We start from the raw sequence: 21901 nt of genomic DNA, 5'->3' as shown, positions 1-21901 counted from the left end.
ATCAGAGGAGCAGCAGATTCTCAGGCACTCTCACAGCTCCATTGCTTCAGAATGGCCCCGATGCATGGTTTGTTTGTGTTTTCAGCTTTCTTGCATTGGGCTGTTTATGACACCATAGATGAGCACTTACTGATGTTTTCCATCAGAGATGTTTCTGAAGTCAGATTTTTTTTTTGTTGTTGAGACAGGATCTCATGTAGCTCAGGCCAGCCTTGAATTCAGTGTAGCCAACTAACCTGAACTGATCGTCCTGCCTCTATCTCCCAAGTACCAGGATCCTGGGATTGTGCCCCCACACTCAGTTTATGTGGCTAGGGACCAAACTAGGGCTTTGTGTGCGCTAAGCAAGCATTCCATCTGCCTAGCACCTAGATCTAGATTTATCAAAGAGAGCAACCCTGTGCAGCCTCCACTTTTAACTGTCTTAAGATTTCTTGTGTTTGTCACTATATGAACGTGTCCATCTGTGGTCACCTGTCAGCCCAGCTCCTGCACATCCGTTCTCCACATGGACCATGAGGATGCTCTGTACCACCTGCACACACACATCCTGTGTGCTTGCCGCATGCAGCCCTGGCTAGGCCCGCAGCCCTGGCTAGGCCCGCTTTTGTGCTTGCCCAGTGTGACTGAGAACTCCAGGGCAGTGGTGCCCATCACTCCGCTTCCCTCCTTGCTAAACTTCAGCTCTCCTGGGATGCAGTTTTCTGTGACTCCCAATTCGTACACGGTCAACACTCCTCCAGCTGTGTAATCTCATCTCAGAATGGCCAAGGCAGGCTGCAACCCTTTTTGTTGTTGATTCTCTTCTTGACTTCTGAACCATTCTAGGCAAGGGCTTTCTGTTAGCAGCTGTTGGTACCATGCAGCCTCCAGGCACCTTTCCTGGGCTGGGTCCCACGCTTCCTTAACTTTAGCTTTCATCTTCAGGAGCACAGCCTCCATCAGCCACTGAAGAGTCAGTGTGCAGCTGATGCCTTGGCGCCCATCTCTAGAGATTCATTTTGTCTTGCATTCAGCGGTGCTAGCTAAGCCAAGGGCTAGGATTCACACATTATGTAAGCAAGTCACTGTCCCAGCACACAACACACCATACATTATGCCTCTAACACTCCCGCTCAGTCAGGTTGCTTACAGCCGTGACAGCTATAGGCAAACTTGCTACATGGCGTTCTTTTTTTACATAATAAATATTTTATTTTTAATTAATATTTTTTTATTAAAAATTTCCATCTCCTCCCCTCCTCCCACTTCCCTCCCCTCCCCTCCACCCACACCCCCACTCCCTCCCTCTCCAGGCCAAAGAGCAGTCAGGGTTCCCTATACTATGGGAAGTCCAAGGTCCTCCCAACTCCTCCCAGGTCCAGGAAGGTGAGCATCCAAACTGACAAGGCTCCCACAGAGCCCATCCATGCAGTAGAATCAAAGCCCAGCGCCATTGTCCTTGGCTTCTCAGTCAGCCTCCATTCAGAGTCCGGTTTGATCACATGCTCCATCAGTCCCATTCCAACTGGCCTTGGTGATCTCCCATTAGATCTGTCCCACCGTCTCAGTGGGTGAATGCACCCCTCGTGGTCCTGACTTCCTTGCTCATGTTCTTCCTCCTTCTGCTCCTCATTAGGACCTTGGGAGCTCAGTCCAGTGCTCCAATGTGGGTCTCTGTCTCTATCTCAATGCTATATGGCGTTCTTATCTTAGGACATTCATGCTGATGCTAGTTCAGGTTGTATGGTGGAGTGGTGTTCAAAAAGGAGGTGTCACCATTGCACACCACACATACACACACACACACACACACACTCACACACCAGGGCCTGGAGGCTCTGAGCTCAGCCATTTCAGGGGAGGGGGATAACAGTGGCTTCTCACTAGGAGAATCTGCATTTCTTTACCACCTGTGTGCATGCTGCTGGCACCTGGCAAAGAGCCTACACGATCCTTTTGCTCATTAAAAGAACTGGCTAGACAATTCTCTAAGGTTTAGGTGAGCCCTTTCTCATGCACTGTAAATAATATCTTTTTGGAAATAAGGTCTCACGTGCCAGGATAACTAGCCTTCCGACCCTTTGGCCTCTGCTTCCCCAGGGCTGTGATTACAGGTATGTGCCACTGCACCCAGTTCAGGAGGGGCTGGGGATTGACCGCAGGGCTCTGTGCATGCCAAGTGGGCACTCTGCCGACTGAGCCCCAGCCCTTCCTTTTCTGTTGACTTCCTTAAGTGGCATCTTTGCTGAGTAGATTTCAGATTCTGATGAGTTCTAACTTAAACTTTTCCTCCATGAGTAAACTATTCGACTTGGTCTCCCTTTAGGAAAACCTTCTCCTTTGATCTTTCTGGTTTCCTGAGACAGGGTTTCTCTGTGTAATCCTGGTTGTCCCAGAACTCACTCTGTAGACCAAGCTAGTTTTGAACCCTCAGAGATCCCCCAATCTCTGCCTCCCTCAGAGTGCTGAGATTAAAGGCATGCACCACTACTGCCTGGCCATCTTTTTGTTATTATCAGTACGGTTTGCACACTGGCTATGGCACATTTTGCATTGTGCACGATGCAAGGTAGCTTTAGTCTTCCCCCAGTGAACCAAGTGGCTCCAGCTCCCTTTCCACCACCACCATGGGTGTGAAGACACTTTTCAATGCAGATGTTTCTCTTGGATCCAGAGGTGCCATTCAGATGCCTGCATCCCCGTTTGTCTCACCATAGATCATCCAGCATCAGTACCCCCCTTTCTGCTGCCCCTACAAGCTCTCACTCACTCATGGGCCTGGCTGTCTTGTTTTCAACTGTGAGCTACCATGGGCTCATGGGACCTTACCTTTGGGTTGGAAAAATAGGGACATAGGACATTTTCCCAGAAAGAACACTTTGAAAACTATTTATTGTATGAGCACACATGTTACAGCCCACATGTAGTCAGGGGACAGCTTACATGAATCTGTTCTTTCCTTCTATCATACAGTCTCTGGGGACTGAACTTAGATCACCAGCCTTAGCAGCAAATGCCTTAACCTGCCAGCCTGAGGACTTTTGGTCACTTTTGCTAGGTGGCAGAGCACTGCCCACCAGAACCACCCCATCCAGGTTTGTAGTGTGAGGTGGTTTCCTTGCCAAGAGTCACTCATCCAGGGAGCAGTTTGTAGGGTCTGACTCCTGAAGGTTAGCCAGGAGTAGCCTCCCGATTTCATATCTAGAGGTCAGCTCTCAGGAGCAGGCAGCTCCTATGCTGATCACATTGGCTCCCAGCTCAGCTATGGGCTCTGTGTCACTCACACTGAGATGGCTCACCGGGCTCCCACAAGCACATTTATATTTCAGCACAGGAATGCAGCCAGGGCCTCTGGCTCTAGGGACAGAAACAAACCAGAGTGAAGGCCCCATCTCCTTTTGTGTCTCTGATACCAGGCATTCCCCTGCAGTTGACTCTGAGCCTGGTGTCTCAGCATCTTCCCAGGCCCTGAGCTATGTGTGGCACAGGGGGCCCTTGATGGGTACCTGAGTGTATGTCTGGGCTGAAGCAGAAAGGCAGAGCTGAGACCCTGGTGACAGGCTCTTCTCTGGGCCTCAGACGCCGCTGGGAACACTGGGCAGATAGTCACTAGATCTGAAAGGGACACGTCCTAGCTGGCACGGACAGTGGCACACACTGTGGGGTGAGGGAGCCAGTGTGACACACTATTCCTTGTTGCTGCTGTCCTTAGACCACAGGCTTCTTGCATGCTGCCCTGGAAGTTTTGCCCATGTCTGAACATCTACATGTGTTCACGTGTGTACAGGTATGTGTAAGTGTGTGCACAATCAGAGCTGTGTGCGTCTTCTCCCATCATGCTCTACTTTTGCTCATTGACTGACACAGCTAGCCAGCTCGCCCCGGCTGTCCTCTTTCCCTGCCTCTCAAGTGCTGGGATTACAGGCAGGCCACCACACCCACAAGGCATTCTGGAGATCCGAACTCTAGACCCCAAGCTTGCAGGGCAAGCATTTTATTCGCCAAGCCCCATCTCCAAATGCTGACACTCTCCAACCTTGCATTGTTAGGCAGATTTCAATTTTGAGCTGAGATCCAGAAGCTCTCGAACCCAGACAGCCTGATCGTCTAGGATCAGCTGCAGGGGTCAGAGGTCCTTTTGGCTACTTTCCTGTGTGAGGGAATCAGATACTGAGTCTGGACATGGAAGCCCATTAGGATATTTTGGGAGGCAGAAAATGCCCCTCCCCCTAAGCCGCTCGCTTTCACCTATGCCATCTTTTTCCTGGAATCTCACCTCTTATGGGCTCTTGATTTAAAACTATCTGGGATCGGGATACTGGGGAGGGAGAGAGAGAGGGAAGTGGGGAGAGCAGTTGTCTGGGGACCAAAGAGAGGGGATGGGGCCTTCAGGCAAATGCTTCAAGTGGGTAGACTATCCCACCCCTCCTCCTTTCATCTGTAACTTACTCTGACTCAAGAGGACCCAATCTGTCGAGATACCAGGCAAGGACTGGATGGCTCAAAATCCTGCCATGTATTTAAGGGCTCCATATATAACATTTCCAGTGACAGATTTATGATTTCAATGTAAACTGGGTTGTTGCAGCATGGAGGATAGTCACATCTCATTGGTAGCTGCACCCAAGGCCCTCAACAGGGGTGATGACAGCCATACTTGAAAGAAAAGTTCTTGCCAACCACACAGCAGGATCATACTGATATGTCCAAGGATCGTCCCCGCCACATCACTGTGGCCAGCTACACCAGCTACCACAGGTCTGTGCATGCAGATGACACGCTGGCGGCTCCCGGTGTCTTCAAGAGCCTCTCTCTCTGGACTGCTGCTGGTGGCTCCCGCTCCTCAGAGCTCATTGTGCCGAGCTCTGGAGACCCTGCTGGACAGGTCCTGCAGATGCTTCTTCACCTGTGGAAGGGACACCTGTCAGTGAGGGACAGCAGGGCAAGTCTGCCATTTCATGAGGGCACAGTAGACAGCTGAAAACCAACACTAAACGCTCTGGGTTACCTTCCATTACATAACTGTCTAGAGCGCATCATAAGGAAGACGCAAAAACAAGAGGAATACTAAACAAACAGCCAGAAGTAGATCATCCCCAAAGGCAATGGCACTGGGGCGTTTGTCTGCCCTATTATTTTTAGGAGACCCTGTGATGAGCCATAAAGACAAGGACTCCTCCTCGCAGTGGTGGATGCCTGCAAGGGGACACAGAGAACTCCATTTCTGACTCCATTTCTAACACAAGGGCAGAGAACCTTACTGGCTTGCCAGGTCAGGACCAGACTTGATCTGTGGTTCTAAAGAGTTCTCTCAAAGTGGTGGCTGCTGGTGCTACCCCTCCACGAGAGTCAGTTGCTTCAGGTCTCCAAGCACACCCTGTGACCCCTGCACCCCCAGTCTGTTGTCCAGATTCAAAGGGCCCCTCACACATTGCTACAAGTCCCTTGGCAGCCAGGGGCATCTGAGAATGTGCTTGGATTTTAGCCTTGTGAACTCCCAAATCCTTATAGTAACCACCTCGATGCCCTGAGCCCCAGGCTTTGAGCTTCCCCGCTCTACATAGACGCTGCCCCCCTCTTCTGTTGGCACATCTGTGCCACTAACTTCCCAGATTTTACTTATTTTTGCGTAGCTACCACACGGTATGGCTCAACTTGAGAAGGTGCAGGAGGGGGCTCTCCATGCTGGCTACAGCCTCCAGGTGCTTCTGCCTTAACTAACCCAGAGGCTGCTCCCAAAAGGGCTCCTGGTGACCCCACCGCTGCTGCAGGACACATCAGTCACCCTGCAGCGTGGCCAGCCTAGGATTCAAGCCCACATCTCAGAGGGCCAGGAAACAGCTCCCTGTGCCTGGCTGCAACAATGCTTTCTGTCCTACATGTCTATAGGCATCATGTGTGTCGGCAGTGCCAGCATCTGCCCCACGGAGCACCTGGCCAGTCACAGTTCCCATGGACAGCATTTGTGTTTCCCTGAGTCAGGAGGTCATGTGTCTGAGACCCGACAGGGCTGACTAGGACTGGGTGGAAGGGAAGGCATGTCCCACCTTGTAGCCCAGCTCCTTGGTCTTCTCCTCCAGCAGCACGTACTTCTCCTTGTTGCGGCTGATGTGCTCGGGGTCACCGATGCTCTCCACGTGCTTCAGCTTCTGGTGGGAAATCTCCAGCTGCTTCTGGTAGTGGTTATGCTTTTCAATTTTGGCCTCGAAGTGCTTGAGCTCCTCCTAGAAGGTGTCAACAACTTAGTCTCCTCCAACACAGAAACCTGAGGTGCCTGTCTCTTGTCCAGCACCAGTCCTGACCACTGTGGGCAACCACCAGGCTGCACTCCTGAGAACTGGTACCTGCTTACTGCTAAGAATCTCTGAACGGTTGTCTACCAGAACCTGGTGACAGCAGGGACCTTTGTACTCTCTTTTTTCCCGTGCTGACTCTGCTCCCACCTACCACATCTAGACATGCTACCTCCGGGAACATCAGCCGTGCCTGCTGGGCATCCAGCTCCTTCCTGGTCCCATGTATAGACTGATGCCTAGGTATTAACTTTACCCAAAGGGGCTCCTGGTGACCCCACTGCTTCTGCAGGACACCTCAGTCACCCTGCAGCGTGGCCAGCCTAGGATTCAAGCCCACATCTCAGCAGGTCAGAAAACAGCTTCCTGTCCCTGGCAGAAGTGGTAGGGTCACCAGGAGCTCTGTACCCTCTTTGCCCCTCCTTCTCCAACAGGCCCATCACCTGGTGGTTACCTTGTCTTCTGCCTTCATGAGATCATAACTGAGGCAGCCTGGATCTTGGGATTCAAAGTCTCTTCCCAGGGCCACAGACTCAGCCTCTATGAGAGCAGGCTCACGCCCATTTCACTGCCCTGCCTCCCGAGGCTCCTCTGCCTCTCGAAGGCTGCCTGCCGCTGGCGCCTCCCCGACTGCTCTCTTTTGCCCCATGGGTCCTGTGCTTACTGGGTGGTCAGTGGTGGCCTCTAGAAGCTCCACCCTGGACTTCTTGGGAACAGACACACTGGGAGAGCCTTGAACTTGGAAGCCTCAAACCATACAGGTCCCAAGCATGTCCCATCTTACCCTAAACAGCAACTAACTATCAACAATCCTTAAAGGATACTCCACCTCTCAGCCTCCTGCAGTTCTGCCCATACCTCACATCTTGGTCATCGTCCCTCTCCGCACCCCACAGCACAATGCCAGGCAGACCCCACCTCCACCCCAACAGTCAGATACCACACAGGAGGCGATGAGACTGCTGACGTGGGAGGTGTGTCCACCTGCTACCACTTGGCTGCAGAGGCCAGGGGCAGGAAGGAAAAGGGTCAGGACAAAAACACGAAGGCACTCCAGTATGATGGAAAGGAACAGAGAGCCTGATGCCATTGGAGACCGGCAAGAGATGGAGGCCACAGAAGGTGACACAGCTTTGCCTCTCAGTTCCCTTACCCGGAATGACTCCAGTTCCTTCTCAGTGAAGTTGGCGGTCTGGGCCAGGTCCCACAGGTCTATCACTCGGGGCTCTTCAAACTCTGCAAGAGAGCAAGGGGTTTTGGGTAGGTCACAAGGCAGGGCACACCCTGGTGCTGGGGGCCCACGTGGCCTGTCAGCCAGAGGGAATCGTGTATGTATTGCATCTTGGGAGCACTAAGTACTTGGTCTGTGCTCACAGAACCAGCTTAGATGTAATCTCACTACCACAAGTGACGGGGGTCACATCCCTGGGACTCAGAATCACCTGACACACCTGGCCGGTACCATCAGCATGCCCCTGGCTGTCTCTGAGGTTGAGTGAGGGAGAGCAGGGGTGTGATAGGATCATGAAAACCAGCTGAGCATTGGGGAGGGCTGAGTGTCACTGAGTTAAGGCTGGGGTTTGGCCATTCACCTTCTAAGTCAAAGCACCTCTGACGTAAATAGATAGCCATCCAGCAAGGCTCCCTGGCCTCTGGCTACCTCTGAGTCATGACAGAAGATCCTAGTCTTCCACAGGGCCCATCCTGTTCTAGGACCCAAGGGAACCCTGGTTTTCCTGGGAGTGTAGGGGTTGGGAACAGGCAGGCCAGTGGGAGAAGAAGTGAAGGGACTGGATGCTCCCTAGGAGATGGCTCAAGGAGGGTAGTGCTGCAGAATATTTAACTATTTAAAGATGTGTTGCATTTGTTTAATTATGTAAACATGTGTTGCTGTCTTACCTTGCCTGCCTAAGGCACCTGATTGATCTAATAAAAAGCTGAATGGCCAATAGTGAGGAAGGAGGTCTAGGCAGGACATCCCGGCAGAGTAAGTAAGAGGAAGAATTTAGGTTGAGGGCAGGGTGGGGAAGAAGAAAGGAAGAAAAAGGGATGCCAGGGGCCTGGCAGCCAGACATGGAGGAAGCAGGAAAGTAGAACATACAAAATGAAAGAAAGGTAAAAAGTCCCAAGGCAAATGTAGATGAACAGAAATAGGTTAAATTAAATTAAAAGAGCTAGTGGGACAAGTCTAGACTAAGGCTGAGCATTCATAATTAATAATAAGTTTCTGTGTCTTTATTTGGGAGCTGGTTGGTGGCCCAAAGAAAAAATTCCAACTACAGGGTGGGATTGTGGTTAGAGAAAGGGGTGACATCCAGCACATTGACCATGGCCAGACTTCCTTGCACAGCCCCATTAGCCCAGCAACAGTATCTCACAGCTGGCTTACAGGTAGACTGGTCACCTCCACAGCAAGCAGTCTTGGGATAGGATGCCATAACTTCATAATGGGCCTCAAGCCCAGCCCAACCTCGCCAGCAAGGCCTTGCAGGTGCTGCCCCAGAAGAAGGTCCTGCCTGGGCCCATGCTATCTAAGGCTGTGCAAGCAGGACTTTGTCCATGGCTGGTAACTGCCCCTGTGTTTATGGATGAAACCAGGCACTCGCTACAAGGATGGACAGCAAGCCTTGCCCTAACACTTGTAAGTCCCGAGAGGGTGGGACTGTCCCTGCAGCAGAAGCTGTCATCCTGCAGTCCTGTGTGGGATGAAGACTGAAACGACAGCCTGGATGGGGCCACCTGGGGAGCCATTCTGCTATCACTTCAAACCAAATTTGGTGATAGGGCTGAGGGCCGGCCCAGACATTTTTTAAAAAAAGTTAAACGTTTGTTTTTATGTGTATGAGTGTTTTGTCTGCATGTACGTCTACTTATCACAGGCATAATAGTGCCATGGAGGCCAGACACATTGGCTCACCCAGGACTGCAGTTACAGATGGTTGTGAAAGACCATGTTGGTGCTGGGGACAGAAGCTGGGTCCTCTGGAAGAGACCAGTGATCCTAACCACTGAGCCATCCCTCCAGTTTCTGTCCCAGACATTTATATCACAGCTCCAGGAAGCGGGGCCCAGGACAGGCCTCTCTAACACAGACAAGGATGGAGTTTGACAAGTCTCCTGGCACTACTGAGTCCGTGTACCTGTCCCCTAAGCATGTATTTATCCATCTGCCCTCCTCAGACAGAAGCAGACAATTCCCCCATCAGGCATCAGCAGGCATAAAGGCCACACAGGGACAAGGGCTTACCAGTGGTGGGACTGTAGCCCTGGTGGCTGACCTTCCGCAGGCGGTCCAGGCCCTGGTTGATACTCCGCAGCTTGTCCTTCAGCTCACCGTGCTTGCTGCTCAGGGCCTCACTCTTGATGTGGTTCATGTCAGAGGGACTGAGGAGGTTCTCATAACCTTCTGTGCAGTGGATGAGACACAGAATGTCTGACAAGGACTTCCCCTGCAGGCCTGGGGTCCTAGTGGCCAAGATGGCCCTGAGCCCATCCACTGGGTCACGCCTCAGCAACCCTCAGTGCTGGCTGAGAATTGTTCTTTCTCACACAGACATCTAAGGGTGAATGTCTCAGTATCTGTACCCAAGGGCCCGCCCCAGGGACCTCCGAGGAACTTTCTCAGGTCCCATACTTGGCAAGGTCATACCAGTCAGAAGTGATGGTGGCTGGCTTGTGTCAGAGAGAGGTAGCTTGCTACGTCAGGGTGCCTCAGCCACCCCAGAGGCAACCTTTCATCTGTGAGGCCATGCTGGCCTTACACAACTGGTACAAAACTCATTTGCATTCATGAACATGGGTGGAAACGAAGCAATTGTCCCCTCCCCCCACAATAACACTCGGAAACCGCGGAACCTGCTCAGCTCGGATGGGCGTGGGGGTACCTTCAGCTCTGCTCAGGGTGTCTAGCAGCACATTGTACTCGTGGATCTTCTCCTTGTGGTGCAGAAACTCCCGCCACAGCTTGTCCAGCTCCTCACTGGAGAATTTCCCTGACGTCTTTGCCTAAGAGGAAGCAGCCTGGCGTGACCATGCCTGTTCTGTCATCAGCACACCCCAGGGAGTTCAGGCGCCTGTCAGCAGGCCTTGCTCCAGGGCAAAGAGCTTGGGGCTGTTCTCATCCTCTGCAAGCCTTGTGACCCTTGACTAGGTGCACCAGGAAAAGAAAAATCAAATTGGACACTCCTGATGTGATGGGGAGTGTCCCTTTTCCTTGATGTCCCCAGATTTGACAGGGTGGCCAGAGAAGGGAGAGGAAGGACCCCGGGGAAGGTACCTACATCTGCTTAACTCTTGTAGCTATGTGATGGTGAGGACAGCAGGCCATCTCCATGGTCCAGCAGGGACCAGATCAGTATAACCCCAGACAGGCTACTTCAGAAGCCGGACCAAGTGAGCCAGTGGCACTGAACCACTACCATGTCCCAGTGCCTGCCCACAGTTGTGCTCTCTGCTTAGGTTTGCACCCAAAGCAAAGATGGACCAGACCCAACCCAACACTGCTCACTTCCCCATCACAGGAAGAGCCCACACCAACAGGGTCCCTTTCCTAACTAAGCACAGAAAAGCAGGACCACAGGCCAGAACCAGAGACAAACAGCAGCCTGACCAGACACCTGTGTGATTTAGCCATACACCATGAAGAGCCTGTTTAACGCCTGCGGTCCTGACAGCTAGGAGCAGTGGAGAAGTCCCAGGTTGACCAACTAGGACATCACAGATCATGTCCCAGAGAGAGAGAAAGAGAGAGAGAGAGAGAGAGAGAGAGAGAGAGAGAGAGAGAGAGAGAGAGAGAGAGAGAGAGCATGCCCACAGTCTCACATCTTAATTCTGTAGACAGTTGGTTCAAGTTCAAAGGTAAGTGGGGGAAAAGGCAAGTGGTACCTTGTGCCACAACTTTTCCAGCCTGGGGTCCCCCAGCTCATCCTGGATGTCTTCATTGAGTGCGTTGCTGTGCACCATCTGGGTGTCCTTCCTCCCATCCAGTCCATACCTGGCCAAGATGACTAGAGAGGGGACATTGGATTTTTATTGGACAGTTTCCCAAGACAGGAGCCAGGTGAGTCTGCTCATTTTCTAGAAGATTCCTTCCACCCCTAAGTGCCCACACAAGATCTGGGGAGAAGATGCATCAGGTCAGGTACTCAGGTCCTGGGTGTGACCTCACAGACATCCTCTGCTTGAGCCTTCCTGAATCAGGAGCTCATGGGCCTGAGGTGTGGAGTTTTAGGACCGCATCTTGATGCTTCCATTTCTGGCATAAGCCAAACCCCAGCAAAAGCCAGCAGAGAACAGTCTCCTGGGTGTCAGTATGATGGCACCTAGCCTCTGAGGTGCCCAGGCTGTGTGTACCCACACCACAGCCTCTCTACTCCGGAGGACTTGACACTTCTTGTCACCAACACACAACAGGGGCAAGTCTGCCAGCTGACTTCAAAATGCCTGTCCTCTAACTTCCATGCCCCCGCCAGACAGGCTTCCATGGAACTCACATGCCGTGAGCAGCCATCCATAAAGCCTGTTCATTAGAGGGTTTGCTTGTCTTTCAGGGCAGAGACACTTCTAGGCCTAATTTTCACTTAGCTGTGGGGATCTGTCCCTCACCTGTAACCCTGTCTTTTCTAGAAAGGGCACAGAATCTCTGTTGTGTCACCCTAGTGTATCTAAGCTGGTGACCCACCGATCCCAGGATTCCTTTGGGGCCCTACAACTTTCACTGGGCAGTTCCACATGGCACTGTGGTCTCCACGTTCTAGTAGATCAGTTGGTACATACATGGCTAACACGCAGCCCCCATCCCGTTCCGTCTGCTGGGGTCTGCTTTCAGTCATGGCCAGCCAGGCAAAGTGTCCCTGTTGCTCAGTCTGTACCTGTCTTTGGGGGCTTTCTACCCTTTTCACAGGCCTAAGAACTACGGTACTTCATTCTGCCTGGAAGCTGGAGCCCGAGACCTGGGATAATGTGTTGTGAGGCACACGGTCCTACTGTCCAGTCTGTGAGCACACAGCCTTGCTGCACAGCCACAACACCTCTATAGCCTTCTCAGTGACCATGTTACTTCTACGGACAGGTCAGGAGGCGTCTGTGGGCAGACACTGTGGGTACATACACTATGACTCGATCTGGAGTCTAACCTAGACCATACAAAGCTATTTTATTTAAGTGGACAGCGGCTGGTGCCTGTAAGCCCTGCTCTTGGGAGGCTGAGGCAGGAGGATTGCTTAAGTCTTGGAGTTCGGGGGCAGCTTGGGCAACATGGTAAAATCAGCATGCTCACATACCTCTTAGCCTCAGAAAGCTGGTACCTGGCCTCACCTCTGCAGCTTTGCTGCCCAGCCCAAGCCTGCTCATTGCTTGCCACCATGGAAAAGAGCTGTCTGTCACCTTCAACCTGGGTAACCCTGGTGCTTGAGCTGGGTCGGGATAGGAGAGGAGCTTGGGCTGAGGGGAACACAAGCTCTATCAGACTCGGGCCCATAAATCAAGACTGTTCAGAAGAGGTCTCACATAGTTCTCTGCAATGTCCAGGCCCACTGTGGAGTGAGGTAACCCTGGGGCTGATAGTAGGCATGTCCCTAAACAGACCAGCAGGATTGCTGCCCCATAGGACTGAGTCCATGCAGGGTTTTGCATAAGAGCTGAGGGTCTAGATGAGGCCGCTCTCATGAGACTAGGATTTAAGGATATGGCCTGGCCCAGGGTGGAGTTGGTTCTAGCTTGGAGGCCTAATGCCTCCCTCAAGTGATAACCAGCAGTGTCTGCTTCTTACCCCCAGGTTCTGGGTCTGCACTCTGCACTTTGGTCCTCTAGGTGTGGGGCCAGCACTGACCATGACTTGAGCAGTGAAGGGAGGGGCCCGCATGGACCACAGCCCGAGGTAGGAAGCCTCAGTAAACACCCACCTACCAAGCGCTTAGAAGAGGCAGTTTCAGGTGTCAACTCCAAGTCCTGCTAAGTCTGCTTCCAGGCCACCCTCACCAGTGAGAAGAAACCATCGCCTAAGCAACCCTGCCCTACCTGAGTTGTGGGCCTCCCTCTGCCAAACTGGAAGAAACTACTTCCTGCCCAGAACACTAGATAGCCGGAGGATGGTCACTAGCCCACTTCCTTAGAACATCTGCATTCCTCTATCTCTGAGCCCACCCCATCTCTAGAGCTGGCTGCCTACTTCCTTCTGGCAGCTCCCAGCCTCCTTTCCTGGGGGACCAACTCCACATCAGGCCTGAGGCAGGGACTCTGAGGGCTAGTTCTGAAGAAGCTGTGTGTATGAACGTTGGGTACAGTTCAAGTTGCTTATGCCAGTCAACAATAACTCCAACCACCCTGCACTCCAGTGGTGTCCTGTGGTGGGTACTCGCTTAGTTTGGGTCCACCAGGAGAGGCAGCATATGCTCATGTCATGTGGGAAGCGGTCTGTTAGCTCAAGGAGTGGGGGTATGGTAGGTGGGGTGGTAGAGCTGGGGGTAGAACCCCACTGCCCAGGGCATGCAGAAAGGTTATTAGCCAGTCTGCATGCTATGTTCTGAATGCCACAGGGTGGCATGATGAACCCAACTCCTCCTATTAGTGCCTGACTGCAGGCTGAGGGTGTTGGGAGGGTGGCAGAGGAGAATTCAAGTGAAGCAGTCACAGCATCCTCTAGACCTAAGGATGCACGTGTGCATAAGGATGCACCCTGCACGGGACATGTGAGAGCTTTGCCCACCTTCAACGTCCATAAGGAGATGCTCACAACCCTGCCTGGCCAGCACAGTCCATTCTGAAACCAGACCTGCTTCCTTAGCTGACTGACAACATCCTATATCACGTTCCTGGGCAAACAGCTCCAGAGCCGTTGGTTGCCTGGGCACCGGTGTGTCCAGTCCCCAGGCCTGACTCCTTCCCCACATTCAGAAAGCCTCAGCCCGGCCCGGGTGCTGGTGGTTGCACCCGCAATGAGAGCAGGAAGGTACCGTTGAGGTTGTGGATCAGCTTTGCTTCTTTCTCCCCATCCTTGTCCAAGCCTTCCACCTTCAGTTTCTTCCAGTTGAGTTCGTCCCTTTCTTGTATCTTCAGGTCAGAGTGGAGCTCAGCCAACTTCACAGGAGACAGATGAAGCTGCCCAAGACAGAAGCAACACGTGATAAGCTGCTGTGTGACAGATGTGACAGACATGGGCAACAAACCTGGGGGCATTCAGAGTGTGCAGGGCTGGAGGTTGCAGACAGACACACAAGGATGTCAAAGACTGAGGCCCTATGTCAGGAACCCAGCTAGAGACACAGTAGAGGCAAGGTCTGGAAATCCCGGGTCCAGGTAAGGAGCTCACAGCTGTTAGCAGCCTCCTGCAGCAGGGCACCGCACCTTCCTATCCGGACACTGGTAAAGGGTACACCAGCCAAGCACTGACTCGGTGAAGAAATGACGACTTCTTACAATAAGTGTGAGAAGAAAAAGAACCACCACAGAGTAGAAGATGGAATTTATACAAAACTTTCTAATATTTTAATTTTTTTTCTTTTGGTTTTTCAGACAGGGTTTCTCTGTAGCTTTGCAGCCTGTCCTGGAACTAGCTCTTATAGACCAGGCTGGTCTCAAACTCACAGAGATCTGCCTGCCTCTGCCTCCTGAGTGCTGGTATTAAAGGCGTATGCTACCACCACCCGGCCTTAATTTTTTTTTTTGAGGTACTAGAACCCAGTGTACTGGTCTGTCCTGTTTCTTAAGAAACAAGCCCAGCCCACTCCCCCCTCCACAACCCAGGCAGATCTTCCTTCTGCTCCCAGTCTGAGCTCTTTTCTTTTCCATCTCTCTCCCAGAGGTAGCTGCTGCCATGGCTCCTCTCCTACCCCCCTTCTCTCCACCTCTCTCTCTCTGCTCTTCTCCCTTCTCCCCTTTCTTTTTCCCCTTCCATAACGCACTAAATAAATAACCAACCTCACTCTGCATAGCGTGCCTGTCCATCTCTGTCTCTCACCCACAGGGGCTGCAGCTCCTCATGGGACTGGCTGCCCCACCAAGTTCTCTCACTCGCCATGCAGCTCCCTGCCTAGGACCCGTCTGCCTTCATGGCCCGCTGCCCGCTGCTGCCACTCAGGGATCTGCAGCATTTTATTTTTTACCATACCCAGATCCAGGGCCTTGTGCATACTAGGCATACTACCACAGTCCACGCCTTTAATCCCAGCACTTAGGAGGCAGAGGCTGGCAAACTCTATGAGTTCAAGACCAGCCTGGTCTATAGACCAAGTTCCAGGCCAGGCTCCCAGGAGACCTGAGAAGTCAACTCCTATCATCTGAATACCGGCAGTTCTATGAGTGTGAAAAACTGGGTCTCCGGCAGTGTGCAACAACCTTGCAGAGGTTTCCCTACCCCAACTCCAGGGACAGTCCTTTGCTCTCCACACTGCCCAGGAGTCTTCATCTTGCAGCACACTAGGCACGTCACAGCACTGAGTCAGGATGGATACGCCCTGAGTCCCCACTGAACGGCTCACAGCTCATCCTAAGCATGTCTATGAAACAGGAACTAGGTAATACCAGAGTCAGGGCATGAAGGCTAGTCTGGCATGAGGCAATGAGCCCCAATCTCACAAGATGGAGGTGGGTTCCATGCCTCTGCAGAACCCTCCCATAACCCACTCCACTCCCTGGGGTCTCAAGAGAGACCTCGGTTCTTCTAAAGTCTGGAAATGGGGTGAGGCACACAGCTCTGCCACATTTTCTTTGGCTTCATATGTGATAAACTATATTCCATTCACTACTCTGTAGTTTTGTGTTTGGAAAACAAAGAAACACAGACTTTAACGGATAAAACCTCTCAGATGGTGAAGGAAGATCATTGGGAACCCCTGAGACAACCCAGGGAAGGGCCTAGGTGAGGACCAATCTACCTAAAGCAGTGGGGTTGGGCACAGAAGAGACAGCACTGATAACCATCTCCTCCTAAAGAAATAGAAGGCCAATTCCAAATGTTTACATGAAAGATAAGAACCCGTGCTATGCCCCTAAGCAGAGGAATTAGCAGCTGGAAGCCTCTGTGTCTAGAAGGAAAAGCAGCTATACTTAACACGTGTCCTTAAGGCCTAGGCTCTTTGGAAGTAGGGAGTAGACACAAGACATCCTAAAAGGGAAAGCCACCTGGAAAACTGTCCCTCTCTGTTTAGCAGAAAATTCCCTCATTGCAGAGCTTTAAGGCTAGAGGGCTGGAAGAACAGGTAGCCCAAGGCCTAGACAGATGAGGAGAGCAGCCATCCTAGCAGTGACAAGGAACTGGGGACAATGAGGAAAGCCATAACCTGATGCCGCAACAAGGCAGGTGACCACACAGGCACAGATGAGGACAGGTGACCTGCCACAGTAGGTCTGAGAAAGTACCTGGACATGCAGGTGGAGGACTTGGGGGCCAGCTTCTGAGCAAAAGGGGATCCCTGCATCTATGGGCACCGGACTGCATTTCCCCAGCAGTCCTTGACTCTAGCAGACTAGTGTGTCAGGTCCGCTCTCCTCATCCTGGGTAATCCCAGGTGCACACACGGTGTTCCTCACAGTGGGCACGCAGGGACAGCTGTCAGGGACAGCAGGCCCTTTTACTCTAGATGGTCCCCACTGCCCTGATGCTCTTCTCGCACACACCCCACCACCACTCCTGGCCTGTTTCTCCAGGGAGCTGAACTGCTTCTTCAGGAGACACGGCTGTCCCAAACCTTTGCAGGCTGGACACTGCACATTGTCCTGCTCTGGCAGCAGCACCTCAAAGACACTCGCTGGGCATTATGCTGGACCCTGTGGCAGTTCAGGAAGGGCCAGTGGAGCTGTACAGGAGGCACCACGCCCCTGGCCCCAGAAGTCAACCTCCCAACCATCTCCATGCCCTAATCCTAATCCTCCAGGGCCAAAGTTTCACCACAGTTTCCTTTTAAAAGCTCACTCTTTGGCCGGGCGGTGGTGGCGCACGCCTTTAATCCCAGCCCTTGGGAGGCAGAAGCAGGTGGACCTCCATGAGTTTGAGGCCAGCCTGGTCTACAAGAGCTAGTGCCAGGACAGGACAGGCTACAAAAGCTACTGAGAAACCCTGTTTTCAAAAAAAAACCAAAAAACTCATTCTTTGCAAATTATTTACTATCCTCCCAACCTTAGGAATGTTCAAGCTCGGAGGGCTAAAGTGCAACCCTCCTCAAATTAGAGAGAAAGATACTGTGGCCCTGAGGGTCTATTTATAAATACCAAAAACAAAAGCCCAAGGACTTGTTTAGAGTCACAGTCAGGGAGGGGACCCAAGTTCCAGGTCTGCCCTCAGGCTATCTCCATTCCAAAAGGAAGAGAATCTGATAAAGATGACTGTGGAATCTGATTTAGGCCTTCTCCAGGTCTATGTAGTATCTGTGTGGTGTTAACTCCTTACCCCCTTGGGAAAGGGTCAACTGAGACTTCTGCTGTTCCAGTTCTGTCACCTCTCAGGTCATCTGCTCTTCTTTCCATTGGGAGAAATACAGAGAAAAGAAAAGGCTCACAAGCCAGACCCCAAGTAGAAAGCGCTCAGCTACCTCCATCTGAATAGCTGGCTCTTTGGAAAACTGGATTTCCGGACAGAGCGATCTGGGGTGCACAGCTAGAAAGAGTAAGCATCATTCATTCTTTGGGGTTCCCAGCTACGCTAAAGGCAACTACAGCCCCATACAATCAGCACCAAGTTCCTCTTGGGCCTTATTGTGAAGTCAGCGTGACCCACCTGACACTTAGGAAAGGCAGTCAAAGGGTAGGTCGCCCCTGGCCCAGAGCCCACGCCGGCCTTCTTACAAGGGGTCCACTCTCCTTTGCACAAGCAGCTCCTCACCCCCAGCCCCGTGCTTACTTCCCTGCTTACCCGCTGGGCCTTCTGCCATAGCTGGTTCATCTTCTCCATGCGGAACTCCTCCCCGGGCTCGCGCTTGGCGACCATCTCGGGCTCGTTCTTCTCCCGCGAGTACTTGCCGCCATGGCCGGCAATGGGCTGGGGCATGAGCAGCAGCGGCAGGAACAACAGCACCCACAGCTGGAGCCGAGGCAGCGTAGAGACTCTGTTTCTCCGCGGCGCCATCTTCCTCTGCAGAGCCAGAGTCTCGCCGACTGACAGGCCTGGGCGCGTAGGACCGCCCCGTAGCCCCGCCCACCAAATAGGCCCACCTCCAGACCCCGCCTCTCCTTTCCCCGACCCCGCCCACCTCCAAGCCTTTCCCACCGCCTGCAGAGAGCAATGGTCCCAGCGCGTTTCCTTGCTCTCGGCCTGGGGCTGCGGCTTGTAGAGCTCATCATCCAGGTTCCTGGTCTCTTCCAAGGAGGGGAAGCTGGGAAAGTCGGGCCCTACTGTCGAATTGGGGTTGCACCCTCTTGCACCGTCCCGCTTCTCATTTAATCATGCAAGAAACGCGGTGGGAGACGGTTTTGCCTTTCGACCCCGGAGCAGCTATCTCAGCTTAGTCTTTGGGACACATCCCAGACTCTTCCCCCTCCTCGTAGTTTCTATTTGAAAGGCTTTGTGCCGGTGCCTAGTTTCCTCCCACCTGCAACCCTAAAGAAAATCCAGTGTACAGAATGAGGCGTGGCCAACCTATTGGGGGCGTGGCCTGGCCTGGGGACAACCTGGTGCTTAAGGTCCTAGAGTCTTGTGCAGACATGAACACAGTTTAGTGCCCAAGAGATGCAGGCAGAAGAGTCATCTTGTGAGGATAGCCCGAAAGAGTCTCCGATGGGGAGGGACATAGAGATAAAAGGGAGGGGATCTCTGGGGGAGTCAGTGTTTATTGTTATTTTAATTTTTAATTTTTTTGTTTTGTTTTATTTTAAGCCGTATCTTGTGTTTTCCCAGCAAGGGTTCAGGATGCCTGCAACCCTGGCGATTTGCTGACGTTGGCACTTGTTTTCTAAGATTTTGTTTTGTTTTTCAGACAGGGTCTCACTATGTAGCTCTGGCTATTCTGGCACTTACTATGTAGACCAAGCTGGCCTCAAACTCATAGAGATCCGTCTGCCTCCACCTCCCAAGTGCTAGGAGTAAAGGTGTGCATCACTATGGCTGGCCTCAAATATCTCCCCTTCAGATAGGAGAAGGGGTTTTGTTTGGGGACTTTTTGGTCTTGCTTTTTGAGATGAAAGAGGATCTCGCTCGGTAGCCTCGGAACTACATAGACCAGGCTGGCCTTGAATTCACAGAGATCCATCCTTATCTACCTCACAGATCTTAAGGGCAATTGGCTCAGCAAAGAATGTAAAGTCAGTACCTAGTCCTCTATTTTGTTGACTCCCAGCTGCTGACTCGTTAATGTTTAATGTACTACCCTTGCTTCTTTGCTCAGATTAGTGTAACTGTAACAAGCCTGGCAATGCATGCAGGTCCCAGAGGACAGAGATTCATCTTGCTTGCCCTTGCTACAGTCTACACTCTACAGATGCACTCCTGGTGGGGGTTTGGAGCCAGGCCTCTGACCTTCACCACAGGCAGAGGGAAGTGGTTCCCTGTTAGAGTTCACCTCTGGGATCTTCCTGGTTGCCTTGTAGCCGGGAACCATGAGTTCTGAGAGGAGAGGGGATGAAAGGAAGGAAAGCTGTGGGCTTTTGTCTTAGTCTGAAGAGAATCCACAGAGACGGGTACCACGGAAGCAGCTTCCTGTCAGCCTTTAAACTTCACACCCCTTAGCATGTGCAGTCAGATTAAGATGCCCAAAGCTGAGGAATGCTTCTAGATGACAGAAACAGGCAACCACAGGAAAGCAACTGCGGGAAAACAGAAAGGAGAAACGTAGGGCTGTAGCAAGGTCAAAGCTGGGGCCTTAAGCGCCAGGGCTTTGGTTCTGAGCAGTGCAAGCAAGCAAGCAAGCAAACACAAGTGGAAACAGGAGATAAAACACACATAGTGAAGAAAAAAACTGGAAGAAATGTTACTCTTGAAGAGACTATTAGACTGGAATGAATTCACACGCATAGTCATGGATGTTTATGCCATGATTATAAGGAATATATAAAACATGCTAGAGAGCAGAAAGAGCTAGCAACCCACAAACTGAGAGCAGAAATTAAAAAAAAAAAAAACACCTAAATGATGATTGAAGAAAACTCTGAGAAAGCAGATTGGAGTTTCAAAGAGATGGTCGACAGGAAGGAAAAAAAATGATTTCCAATCCAAGAGACCTACTATTTGCTTAACAGGAGTTTCCGAAAACACAGCGGGTTGGTGAGATGACACAGGAAGTAAGGGTGCTTGCCACCAAGCAGTGCTGCCTGAGTTCCAACACTGGGGTCCTCACGGTGGAAAGAGAGAACTACCCACTAGCTGTCCTCTGATGGCCACATATGTGCCCTTCAGAATGCTTGCACCTGCCCACCCCCTCCCAAGAAAGCACAGAGGAAATGGGAGCTAGTAGACTACAAAATTCATTTCAGACAATATCCAGACCCCAAAGGGATAAACAGAGCCCCTGGGGTGACTCGTAGAATGAGTGAAAATAAACCTTACAGTCAGACACGTTACCGTGAAAGTCTGCTTTGTAGGAGGCAGAAAGACTGTGCAAGCCTTTTAAAAAAGAGAACAATAAATAAACAGGAGGTTATAAACTGTCTCTAGGTTTCCCAATAACAATACTTACAACAGAAAGGCGGTGGGTGAGTGAGGGGCAGGAGCTTAGTTGTTAAATGCTTGCCTGGCACCACCATGCATGCAGAAGCTGCAGTTCCAGCCTTTGGGAGGTGGAGACAAGAGGATCATAAATTCAGGGATATCCTCAGCTACATAGTGAGTTTGAGGTTAACCTGGACAAGATGAGACTCTGTCTTTAAAATAAAAAAAGAGAGGAAGAAAGACAGATGAGTAGAACAATAATTTTATATTTAGAAAGAAAATGACTTCTGACCTAGAATTTTATACTCAGTGAAACTACTAAGAAACGCGAGAGAACTTCATGAAATAAGGTTAATAAATACGCTCCAGATACAAATGCTCCAATAAACTAGGGAAATAAATCAAAATCAGAGGCAGACAGGTACCAGACCCAATATGGAAAGTATTGGAGGGAGGGGTAAGAAGAATCCCTGAGGGTGGTAATGGGAGAGTGGGCTGACAGAGAGTTCACTCAAGGGCCAGTCAGATCATGTGCTGCCATTGCTATTCGTCTGTATTTTTTTCAGATGTCACTTCATTTAGTTTTTATTGTTTTTATTGAGCTCTACATTTTTCTCCACTCTCTTTCCTTCCTCTTCTCTCCCCTTCTGCCGGCTCCCATGACCCCCACACTCCCAGTTTACTCAGGAGATCTTATTTTTCTTCTTCCTATGTAGATCCATACATGTCGCTCTCAGGGTTCCCTTTGTTGTCTAGTTTCTCTGAGGTTGTGGCCTGTAGGCTGGTTTTTCTTTGCTTTATGCCTAAAAGCCACTTATGAGTGAATACATATTATATTTGTCTTTCTGGGTCTGGGTTACCTCACTTAATATTTTTTTTTCTAGTTCAATCCATTTGCCTGCAAATTTCAAGAAATCATTATTTTTTATCGCTGTGTAGTACTTCATTGTGTAACTATATCACATTTTCTTTATCCATTCTTTGGTTGAGGGCCATCTAGGTTATTTCTAGGTTCTTGCTATTATGAATAATACTGCTATGAACATGGTTGAGC

The 21901-nt window shown here is 51.3% G+C and overlaps 1 protein-coding gene across 1 annotated transcript; it reads right to left on the bottom strand.

The window, feature by feature from the left end:
- Window positions 1-4475: 4475 nt before the first annotated feature.
- Window positions 4476-18385, bottom strand: Lrpap1 (LDL receptor related protein associated protein 1). Its single transcript, XM_038333443.2, has 8 exons — window positions 18121-18385; window positions 14228-14372; window positions 11160-11281; window positions 10160-10280; window positions 9523-9681; window positions 7429-7511; window positions 6030-6206; window positions 4476-4888 (listed from the first exon to the last, which is right to left on the bottom strand). Exons 1-8 carry the CDS (start codon window positions 18331-18333, stop codon window positions 4826-4828), a joined length of 1083 nt encoding a protein of 360 aa, XP_038189371.1. The 5' UTR covers window positions 18334-18385; the 3' UTR covers window positions 4476-4825.
- Between the last annotated feature and the right edge of the window lie 3516 nt (window positions 18386-21901).

Source organism: Arvicola amphibius, chromosome 1, assembly GCF_903992535.2.
Source record: "Arvicola amphibius chromosome 1, mArvAmp1.2, whole genome shotgun sequence".
NCBI classification, from domain to species: domain Eukaryota; kingdom Metazoa; phylum Chordata; class Mammalia; order Rodentia; family Cricetidae; genus Arvicola; species Arvicola amphibius.
This window is presented reverse-complemented; position numbering and strand designations above follow the sequence as displayed.